This window comes from Ostrea edulis, chromosome 5 (genome assembly GCF_947568905.1).
Source record: "Ostrea edulis chromosome 5, xbOstEdul1.1, whole genome shotgun sequence".
NCBI classification, from domain to species: domain Eukaryota; kingdom Metazoa; phylum Mollusca; class Bivalvia; order Ostreida; family Ostreidae; genus Ostrea; species Ostrea edulis.
The window spans coordinates 47,703,186-47,715,261 of record NC_079168.1 but is presented as its reverse complement, the minus strand read 5'-3'; the positions used below and the strand labels follow the sequence as shown (position 1 = coordinate 47,715,261).

General features: G+C 36.1%; 1 protein-coding gene across 2 annotated transcripts in view; it reads right to left on the bottom strand.

Annotated features, from left to right (window-relative positions):
• LOC125652202 (BTB/POZ domain-containing protein 6-like) overlaps window positions 1-12,076 on the bottom strand; it is a 294,494-nt gene that overhangs the window by 3,439 nt on the left and 278,979 nt on the right. The window contains exons 1-2 of one of the 2 annotated variants that reach the window (XM_048881212.2): window positions 9,491-9,600; window positions 2,092-2,367 (exon numbers count right to left, since the gene is read on the bottom strand). In XM_048881212.2, coding sequence (XP_048737169.2) covers window positions 2,092-2,348 — 257 coding nt within the window. In that variant the 5' untranslated portion in view covers window positions 2,349-2,367; window positions 9,491-9,600. Of the gene's footprint in view, window positions 1-2,091; window positions 2,368-9,490; window positions 9,601-12,076 lie in introns of those variants that run through there. The other variant, XM_056164636.1, reaches the window with a different exon arrangement.

The window sequence follows — 12,076 nt, the reverse complement described above, 5'->3', positions numbered from 1 at the left end:
GACATCATTCATTTTGCATCATATGAACAAAAGGTCCTAGCTTAAAAACTGACAGAAGGTAAATAGTCAAACCAAGTGCTCTGTGTTTAAAAAAAAAATTCCCAAAATTGATCAAATGCGTTCAACAACCTGTAATTTTTTCAAACATCAAAAGAATTTGTTTTAAAAATGTTAGGAATTAAATTCTTGCAATAAGACACACATCTTCAAGTAATTTACAAAGGCCTTAGCTTGAAACTGTGAGAGGAGATAAATGGACAAATCATGTAATATTTCCTCAAAACTGACAAAGTTCAATCTGCAATTTTCTCGAAATTGAAGAAAATAAAAATCCTTGCCACATGCACATCTTCAATACCCATACAACACTCTTAAAATAAGACAGTCCTCACTTGAAAACTGTGGGAGGAGTTAGACAGACAAATCATGTACTCCACATGTAATATTTCCTCAAAACTGACTAAGTTCAACAACCTGTAATTTTTTCAAAAATTAAAGAAAATCAAAATCCTTGTCACATGCACATCTTCAATACCCATACAACATTAATGTAAAACAAGGTCCTCACTTGAAAACTATGGTAGGAGTTAGCTTGATAAATCATGTAACCTCCATTTCACAAGAAATTTCAAATAAAGGGGCATAACTCCTGCAAGAGAGGATGGAATGAATCAAAATTGGGACATGATCTACATGTAGTGTAACCCACAAAGTAATGACACAACAAGTTTCAGCTCGATGTGTGACAGAGAAATGAAAAATCGCTAAAATGCATCGAAGATGCGTATAGCCGAGTTGAAGTTTGGAAAATTATGCATGTTTGCATTCACAAAGTAAAAACATGCACGTATTTAATATAGTTTATAAGTATGAAGCTTTGAATGGCTGCAATAGGTATTTAGGGTGATAATGACCTTGACCTTTGGATTTCAAAAGCAACATAAATCTTGAATGTCATCAGGATTTGAAGTCTGATAAACATGCACCAGCATTTACGTGTATAAAAGTTAGAGGCAAGCTCAAATCTACAGTATATAGTGAAAAAGAGACCTTGACCTTTTGACCTCAAAATAAATATGAACCTTCTTTTGGATGTGATCAAAATATGCAAGTCTGACAAAGACGCACCAAGTAGTATAAAAGTTAGAGACCGGGCAAGCTCAAATCTATGGTATTTAGTGACAAAGTGACCTTTGACCTCAAAATAAATAGGAACCTTCCTCTTTTGGATGTGATCATGTTATGTAAGTTTCACAAAGTTGCCCCTAGTAGTATGAAAGTTAGCGACTGGACAAGCTCAAATCTATGGCATTTATTGACTTTGACCTTTTGACCTCAAAATAAATAGGAACCTTCCTCTTTTGGATGTGATCATATTATGTAAGTCTCACAAAGATTCACCAAAAGTATGAAAGTTAGAGACCGGACAAGCCAATTGTGGACGCCGCCCGCCCGCCTGACTGGACGCCCATCCTTCGCCAATTTAAAAGCTGAGATTTGCTACGCAATTCGGCTAAAATTAGAAACAAACACCCAATGGATGGATGTACAGACATTCAATGCTGTACCATAATACCTTCCAACTAAATGACTTTGCATCTCAATCATGCCATGCAAAATGTTTAAACCACAAAAGTTACATGGACATTTCCATTTACGTTTGATAGTAAACTGAAACAGATTTTTATCAACATTTGGCTCCCTTTCTATAAATTTAAATATATCGGAGTAACCTTTACTCTATCATATATCAAAAGTTTGAACAAAATATCTGTTGAAAAATGGAATTTGATTCAATGTCCTTCTAATCACACAAAAATGTTACAAAGATATAAATAGCTCGAGGTACCCTTTGAGCAATTTATATTCCCCACCACAACCTCATAATTTAATTTTCATTCAAAATTTCACATTTATTGCATAAATTTAAATGTGCAATATCATGACAACGTATTGTTTTACATACTGATTCGAACCATCCATTCTAATTTTTATTGAAAAATAAAATAATTTCAAATTTTAAAACAATTAAATTTCATGTTTCAATTGAAAATAAATCATTAAGCTCAGATTTTACTTAACATTAAGTACCTCAAAATTTGTTCAAAAATGTCTTTTTCAATGTCGGGGATTTCGATAGCCTTGTCACTTTTATCAAAAGGTCCAAACAGCATTGCGAAAAACACACTACTTCGGCTAGCAAGCATGTATCTATGAGCTTGTACTTCTTCCTTCGACTTTCCCAAAAGAAAAGCTATATCACATCCAATTTTGTTCTGTAGCATGAACTTATTGCTCTCGGATAAGCTAAGATTGGACTGCCAGTCCCCGTAACTCAGCAGATCCATTTCTGTTTCACAGTACCCACTGGAAAAAAAAAAAGAAAGAATAAAATGACAAGAATGCTTAGCAAAGGCTATATCATGAATTATTTATATTAGGCATATAGAAGCTCCAAAAATCAAAACTGATACAATGTCATATGTAATGAATAGCCAATTTAAGGTAAGGTTTGCAACAACAGGGAGATAACTCTTGATGTACCTATGTGCACTTCACACTTTGTGACGTCACAATGAAGACGTGCGTCACGATGTACAGGTCTGTATACTAGTTGTATCATGGGGAAAATATCATTATATTTTCTCGTTTTCTACTACCACTGTCAAGTGTTAAGCGGTGTATGTGTAAATCTGCATAACAAATATTTCTCAAATGATCATTTATAAATTATTTTCTTTTATATTATAAAAGTCTACAATTTTTGCTATATAATTTCCATTTTATGCTGTGACCTTGAAATCGCCCCTAGTGAGCATTGGCATTTGCAGTACATGGAGAGTCAGTTGTTTGTAAACAACGGCATGGTTCAGGTAAAAGATGATGATCGTTTGCTGATATTTTGTGTGAAACCATGATAAGAAACATGCAATCTCTGTGAATCTTTCTAGAGAAAGTAAGATTTATTTTGGTGGTGTTATAATCGATCATTGTTTGTAAACAGTATCCTTAAATTTGACAAGCTCCAACATTAACGAAGCTAGGAATTTTTAAATGACATTTTCAAGCATTTTTGAAATAAACCTGACCATGCTTTACCTCTCCAATTACATGCACTTTATATTTCAATGCTATGGCATCTTCTACTTGCGCCCAAGAAATTTATCACATGAACTTTGAAATGTAGATATTCTTAATTTTGTCTAACTAAGGAACATCTGCATAATGGCATGGATTTTATGGACATTTGGAAATAGATTTGTTAACTGTCATTTTTCGAGGTGACGCAAGCCATCCTTGTATGTCAGCATCCAGCATCAATGGCAACCCACCCCCCACCCCCCCCCCCCCCTTTAATCACTACCATAAAAATTGGCAAAATCACTCTGTCAGATATGTTAACTACAATTTAAAACGAGATGTTTGTAAAACATATATGCCCCCATGGTGCAAAATTGAAAAGGGTTATATACATACATCATTTGATTGATAGTAGTATCACCAATTCAAAATATTGAGCAGACAATATCTTCCTATGTCAAGAGTGGATTGACCATGCGACCTAAAAATCAATAGAGGTCATCTACTCCTTATGATGTACCAGTGTACCAAGTTTGGTGTCAATCAAGCGAATAATTCTTAGAATATTGGAGACAATATATTACTATGTCCAGTTTAACCTTTGACCATGTGACCTCAACAATAGGGGTCATTTTCTCCTGAAGATGTACCAGTGTACCAAGTTTGATGTCTGTCAAGCAAAGGGTTTTAAAGATATTGAGTGGACAGTATATTCCTATGACCAGTTTGACCCTTGACCATGTGACCTCAAAATAAATAGGGGTCGTCTTCTCCTGAAGATATACTAGTGTACCAAGTCTGATGTCTGTCAAGCAAAGGGTTCTCAAGATATTGAGCAGACAGTATATTCCTATGTCCAGTTTGACCCTTGACCTTTGACCATGTGACCCCAAAATCAAGCGTGGTCATCTTCTCCTAAAGATATACCAATGTACCAAGTTTGATACCTGTCAAGCAGAGAGTTCTCAAGACAAAACCTTGACTTGTGAGGATGGTTTGGCCCTTGACCTTTGACCATGTGACCTCAAAATCATTAGGGGTTATCTACTCCTTAAGATGTACCAGTGTACCAAGTTTGATGTCTGCCAAGCAAAGGGTTCTGAAGATATTGAGCAAACAGTATATTCCTATGTCCAGAGTAGATTGACCTTTGACCTGAAAAACAATAGGGGTCCTCTTCTACTCATAACCAATCCACATGAAATATCATTACGATCAAGTGAATGGTTTTCAAGATATTGGGCGAACAATATGTGGTCTACCGACCAACAGGTGCAAAGCAATATGCCCTTCTTCTTTAAAGGGAAGCATAATGAGCAAGTTTAACAAGAATTCATGAAATCTACTCTATCAGATCAAATCGAATCCATCAAAAAGTGTGCTCTCAAGATCATACGACCATTAGACTCCTACCAAAAAAGCTTTGGAGTATACCCGACTTGAAAACCTATCTGATAGATGCAAAAATATCTGTTAAATGTTTAAAACTTTTCAAGGATATGGAAGACCCATCCCATTGACTCTACTGCTTCCTTTCTGACATTCGTGAAAACCTATATAATCTAAGAAACTCCTCAAAGTATTATTTACCAAAATTTAAAACAAACCGTCACAAGAACAGTTTTATACCCTGGTGTATACTAAACCAAAGGCATACATAAACATAGAGTGTAGTCTGAAAGCTAGTCAGCAGACTTTTAATCCTTATTTCAGACTCATTACTGGTTAATTTGGTTGTTTTGTTTTACCTTCTGTACGTCCGTTTATTTATATTTACAACATGTATCGCCAAATATTTTTATTGTATGTAAATGCTTTTTAAAATATTCCTTGTATTTACACGTACATTCTTATCATGTTTATATGTTGCTAATATTCTTATGTTTTTTTAACTTAATAATTGTACTTTCAACTTTTAAATTTTCCAATGAATAAATATCTATCTATTCATCCCTTCGATATGAAACATAGTCCTCTAAAGGAATCTCAAACCTATACAAGATCAATATTATTGGTCATTTGTCAACAATTTATAGATTTGTACTCCATTAATTCACAAAACATAATGAACTGTAGGAAAAGGTCAGCATTGCTGTTGTATTTATTCGCATTTTCACAAATAAACAGGCTGAAGCGTATCTATGTTATTGGTCGTTTGTCCACATTTCATAAATTTGTACTCCAACTAATGGAAAAACCTCATTTTATAAGTATTGTTTATGAGTTACTCGATATGAAAATCAGTAACATTATACAGTGATCCCCCATTATAACACCAACATTTGTACCTCAGCAATTTTGGCATCATAACGGGGTGGCATTATATTGGGGGAGGGGGTATGTGTGCAGCTGTCCTAAGAAATCAAACGAATTTTATTTACTACATCGTGCTTTGAATACCTGGATAATCCCAGCGTCCAGTGGTCGTAAATGAATCGTAATGGTTGGGGTATTTAATGCTTTCCAGTTTTTGTTTTATGTCCAACTCGCTTAGACTTTGGTGTATCCGTCATACTCAGATTTCAAAAACAATACTGCATATTTGAACTCAGTTGATTATAATTTACGTAACTTATTATATGCTCCAAACTTTGATACCTTGAAGACTAATGGCAGATAATTGCTTAAGCCTGCTCACTGAAATTTTTCTGCGGTTGATTGGCGATAATTAGCAGGGGTAATTATAACAGAAATTGACCAAATCGTAACTGTAAATAGGTTGGTGGATGGCGGTATGCGGGGGATGGCATTATAACGGGGTACGTTTACATAGCAAGGAAAACAGGACTTTGAACTTTTTTTGGCGATATGCTGGGGTGGCATTATAACGGGGGCCAATATAGTGGGGGATCACTGTATATGCAATGTAGGCATTCATCCAATAGCTAGTAACTACATGTGTAGTTTTTTATTACTGTTGACATATATCCTGAGAAGATTCACTGATCTTGCTCTTCTGTCAGAAAAGTATACTTCTGAAGTCGCTGATTTTTGATAAATTATCGTTATTTATTGAAGATATTTAACTTTCCTTTCGATTATTCCAACAGTCTAACAAAAAATAGACATAATATCTATCAGGGTCATTGATGTTGTACTGACCAATTTGAAGTCAGTCACATCCGTTTATTTCTGTTACGTTATGACATTGATTGTTCAAAGTGGCATTGTAATGAGCTTGCTATTTTTAGGAACAATATCAAAACATGTTGCTTGGAAAAAAAAACTATTGGCACTCTAGGAAGTAGATTTTTTAAAGAAATTAATGAAAATATAAATTTTGTTTGACAAATCGCATAACTGAAATGATTATTTTTCATTTGTTACCATGGAAACAAAGCCTTGGTCATTTTATTTGGTTTTATAAATGGCTATGATCCAAATAAATTTAAAAGTGAAGTTTTTCTTACGTAGACCCTGTAAAGCTGCTCCTTGTGCATTTTTGTTGCCATGGCAACCAATTTAAAAGGACCTCCCCCTCTTTGTCATCCGTCGTGCGTTAACAATTGAACATTTTTAACTTCTTCTTAATAACTACCAGTCCAATTCTTTTCAAATTTGGTATGAGGCATCATTGGGACAAGGGGGACATAAATTGTAAATTTCAGGACTCCAGCAACCCTGGGGCCTTAGGGGTGGGACAAAAACTGCCCAAAATTAACCAGTTTTCAAAAATCTGCTTTTCAAGAACCACACACATGTAAGAAAAACTAAATGCATAGTGATATAGAGCAGGAAGGCCTCTACCAAATTGTAAATTTCATGATCTCCGGGGTAAAGGTTCTGACCCCATGGTGGGGCCAAACTTGGTATATAGTGTTAATGTGTAAAACACTTAATAACATCTTCTTTAGTGCTATTGATACTAAATTGAAAGTAAATAGATATTCAGAAAGAACAGGTAGTCCTTTACCAAAATTGTAAATTTGATGATCCCAGGTGTAGGGGTTTTGGTATCAGGGTGGGGCCAAAATGGTCAGTTATTAAATGTGTGAACAATAGACATTTAAAAATTTAACTTCTTCTAGATAACTATCATTTCAATTCTTTTCAAACTTTAATAGTATGAAACATATTTGGAACAAGGGGAACATAAATTGTAAATTTCAGGATTCCTGCACCCCTGGCCCTGGGGCCTTAGGGGTGGGACAAAAACTGCCCAAAATTTACCAATTTTCAAAAATCTTGTTCTCAAGAACCGCACACATGTAAGAAAAACTAAATGCATAGTGATGTAGAGCAGGGAGGCCTCTACCAAAATTGTAAATTTCATGATCCCCGGGGTAGGGGTTTTGACCCCATGGTGGGCCAAACTTGGTATATAGTGTTAATGTGAAAAACACTAAATAACATCTTCTTTAGTGCTATTGATACATGTAAATTGAAAGTAAATAGATATTTAGAAAGAACAGGTAGTCCTTTACCAAAATTGTAAATTTGATGATCCCAGGGGTAGGGGTTTTGGTATTAGGGTGGGACCAAAATGGTCAGTTATTAAATGTGTGAACAATAGACATTTTGAACTTCTTTTCATTCCAATCCTTTTCAAATTTGGTATGAAACATATTTGTAAAAAAATTATCCGTTGGAGTTTTAATTTGACAATCAGAAGTAAATAAATATTACGCGCATGCTCAAGTCATATAATTAGAATAACTCTCCCCAAACAAAGGCATTCGTCCCATTAATTATGCATCTTCACTGGGTCTGTTCCGGATTTGTCTTGAAAATTATTCAGATTCGCATGTGTATAATTTTTTTTTTCTTTTTCGGGCAAGTGAAATTGAGTTCGAGTATGTGGATTTCCTGAAAATCGTTGCCCGAATGGCTTGTGGTTTGCAATCTTAATATCATTGACTGTTAAATGGTTACCCTCAGCCTGAAAACTATAGAATTATTACCTGAATTGATACGGCTTTCCTTTATTCACGATATTTAAATCCCACAACAAAGTGCTATTTTTACAACTTGAACTTGTTTACGTTGTATGGTCCGAATTTTGACAATTTTATTTTCCACCTTGTAATAACACTCTTAAATCACCACATGTATGTATACGAGACATATCACACATTAACCAGAATTATCAATTTATTTTCAATCGGTGTTTACAATCCACCACCACTCGGCCATGCATGAATCAAGTGAGTCACGTGTCCAGTTCAGACCCTCAAAGGTACTTAATAATCTGTGTAAAGCTGTGTATTTTGTTACAACAGTATCGTGCCATAAGGTTATGCGTTTATATAGAACAGTATCAATATTTCGGTGAATCATTTCAGCCCTAATGTTTGGACACAAGTATAGTAGGAAAATATGTTAAGAATTTTTATATTCAATTTAAGAGACAGCGACGCAAGAATGCTGAGATCTAAAGCCTCAACCATGTGCATTTTTTTTCTGCGCCGTAAATCGAAGGTTTTTATAAGGGGTGGATCTGTAGCTCTCTGATCTGTCCCAATATTTTTTCAGAGAGCTATAGTTCTGCAGCTACACAAAATTAAGCCCATCTGGTAAAAGACAACAACAACACGAAACGGGTAAAAAATTTATAAGTCGAATTTTGTTTTATAAGATAACGTCCTGCTGAACATACTGATATACATGTTAAAATGTTGCAAACCCTACCTTACATAAAAACTTGAGTAAAGTAAAATGAAAATATTTTGTTAATAATCGAGCTGGTCCGATTGTTAACCAGGTTGGGAACACTTCCCTATATCGAGATATTTTCGCTAAAACGCGATTATCCCTCTTTAGCGAGAAATAAACATTACCATAAACAGGTGTTTTGGCGTCTTTATTGAAAATAATGGCAAATCCTGTGCTACGCTGAATAAGTGCGACACACACTCAACATGAAGCGAATTGTTTCTATGAAATTGACAACAGTCAAAAAAATTCATATCAAAGTTGCTGCGTAAGAGGGAAGCATGCAGTCTGAAATCCAATACACATCGTGAGTGTTTTTGTTTTGATTAATTTATTTGCAGAAGCATCACACATTTTAGCACGTTTTCTTCTTTTCACGTCAAACACGAAGAGACGTATTCCACGGGCGTTTTTCTCGGTTGTACGGGATATATTTACTCTCGCTAGAGATGGATAATCGCGTTTTAGCGAGAATATCTCGCTATAGGGGAAGTGTTCCCAACCTGTTACCTACTACTAGCTAACTACAGAACACTAAATCACCGTTAGTAACATTGCTGTTGATAAAGAACACAAAATTCGTAAAACGATTTCCCTTCGTCAGCCTAGCTGTCATGTTACTGTTGGCTGCACCCGCTGTCGACCTATAATTACAGGAGTCTGAGAAGCACCACGCCTTTGTTCCCTGGAGCTACTTATTGTTACTGCTTATTAATATAAAATGGAGCATATACCTTCCTCTTGTAAATATTTTTACCTTTCAATCTTCTGATGGCTAGATATATTCACAAAAATTAGTTTTCCACAAGCAAGTCAATGTTTTGGTAGTCACTCGGATCTCCTCGGTGGGGTACCATATTTCTGTTCACATTACATCGTTCATAGAATATTCGTGTTATTTAAGGTACAGTAATGCACAATTATTGTTATCAGCTGCAATTATTTTTTCTATGCTAGATTTTGTTGTCTGCATGGTACTAGTTTTCACATATCAAAATTTGATTTTTGACCCTACGTTCCCTTTAATGGTTAAAAGTGGAAAAACTGTATCAATTTCCACTCAATATAGTTAAATATTTAATCGGTAACCAAAGAAAATATGTGTGTTGCCACCTTTTTTCAAGATGTCAGATCCCGTGAGGATCCGGGTTATCTATAGAATCATCGTGATCGCTAGCCAAGGGTGATGCTCCGCGCTAGCGAAGATGGGTTAGAATAGACCCTCAAGTACCCCTTGCTTGTCATAAGAGGCGACTAAATGGGGCGGTTCTTCGGATGAGACCGCAAAAACCGAGGTCCCGTGTCACAGCATGCAGCAGGTGTGGCACAATAAAGATCCCTCCCTGGCCTGCTCAATGGCCATAATTGGCCTAGTAAATTTTGCAGCCCTTCACTGACAATGGTGACGTCTCCATATGGGTGAAATATTCTCGAGCGGGACGTTAAACAGTATTTAATCAATCAATCAAGATGTCAGACATACTAGAACAGAAGCATAGACGAGGGGGCGGACAGTGGGAGAGGGAGATTGCTACCCCCTGTCCGCCCCTTCAGACTTGTAATTTACAAGTACAGAAAACAAACAAAATATTTGCAATATCGCGTAAGCAGTGGCGGATATGAGGGGGCGCAGCCGGCGTCCCCCCCCCCCCCCTCCTAAAATTTTTAAATTTAAGGTAAATCGTGGTCTCTTGTTTAGAAAAATGTAAATGATAAAAGAACGACAAATTCATTTGCATTTTTTCCAACCCCCCTTAAAATTTGCGTCATTTTATGAATTTCACCTTATTAAAAATGATAGAAAATAGTAAAAATGACTACATAGGAGACATATTTCAAGCCCAATCTAATTAAAATTAGATCCTTTGATCCGCTCATCTACTATCGCTACACAAGTAGCGATAGTAGATGAGCGGATCAAAAGATCTAATTTTAATTAGATTGATTTCAAGCCCTATAAAATCTGTAAAATCCAGTAGCTTCCGCCCCTTGCATCCCCACCAGGACTTCGTCCAGGACCCACTGGGGGCCCCCAGACCCCCTGTCTCATAAAGTTGCGTTATCGGAATATTTAATCAAAGACACGCGGTTGCGTCAAACTTGCCCCGATCGTTGGAAATGTGTTGAGGTGTTTGATAAAGTTGGATATATTCCCGAATTAATGCTTTCTTCCGTAACCATATGCTTTTCTGCGAAATACATCCATAAGTTGAGATATTATGCAAAACCGAATCTCAACCATCTATATATTTCCGCTTCGGTAGCCTATACCCAGGTCACAACATAGCCTACACCCCGCATGTTGGGGTATACTCTGTATAACGTAAAACCAGGGACTCCCCCCCCCCCCCCCCCCCTGCTTTATTTGAGGGACCCTTTATTTGACAACCTTCATCTGTTCAGATTTGTGTCCCAATATTTTTTCAGAGAGCTGCTGTTCTGCAGTTAGGATATTACTTACCCCCCCCCCCAATATAATAATTACTTTTCGTAATGATCGGTAAAAGTATAGGTAAAAAATAAAAATAAAAAAGATACACGAAGACGTTTAGTAAAGCTTTAGCGCTTTCATTTCAAATCTTCAGAAGCTTTACTTTTAGTAACATAGCGACGTTACGTTAGCAAAAGGTTTACTAAACGTCTTCGTGTATCTTTTTTACCTATATATATATATATTCGGACGTACTCCTATAAAATGAAGATAACCTTTGGTGAATGTAAGAGGGAGAGAAAATAAATCGCAATTTGCTTAGTGTTAGCTCTTTCCCAAAATAGAATACATCCTTCATTTGAAGGGTGGAGATTTGTACCACGATTTCCATCCCAAATAGGGGAAAGCGGGTACCAAAAATGACCACTTTTAACCTCACCAAAAAGAGTGCAAGCCCGCATCCCACTGTCTTAGATGCTCATATACTTGTTTTACTTTCATAATATATAGACCATTTTAAAAATTGGAGCATTGCACTTGGTGGACGGAATAAAACGGATACAATTTGTAAAATTTTAGCCACGTTTTGAAAACCCCCTGAAAATATGTCGGAAGGAAGTTGACTCAACATGTTTTAAAATAAATGTGGCGCATTTCAATGATGAGCCATGTTTACAATACATCAGATTTGTTTACATTGTCACTCAGAAAACACGTATCCCTCCACCCGAATTCCGACGATATTGGCATGTATTGTACAACCTGGTGAACACAAGAGCTGAATTTGCAGCTTACATCCAAAACTAATCTCAGTACACTCTGTACTGTGTGCAGTTCACGCACACATATGTCCATTTGTAAGAAAAGGGGTAACTATACTTTAAACAATTTACACCTGTCAAGTTTTATTGA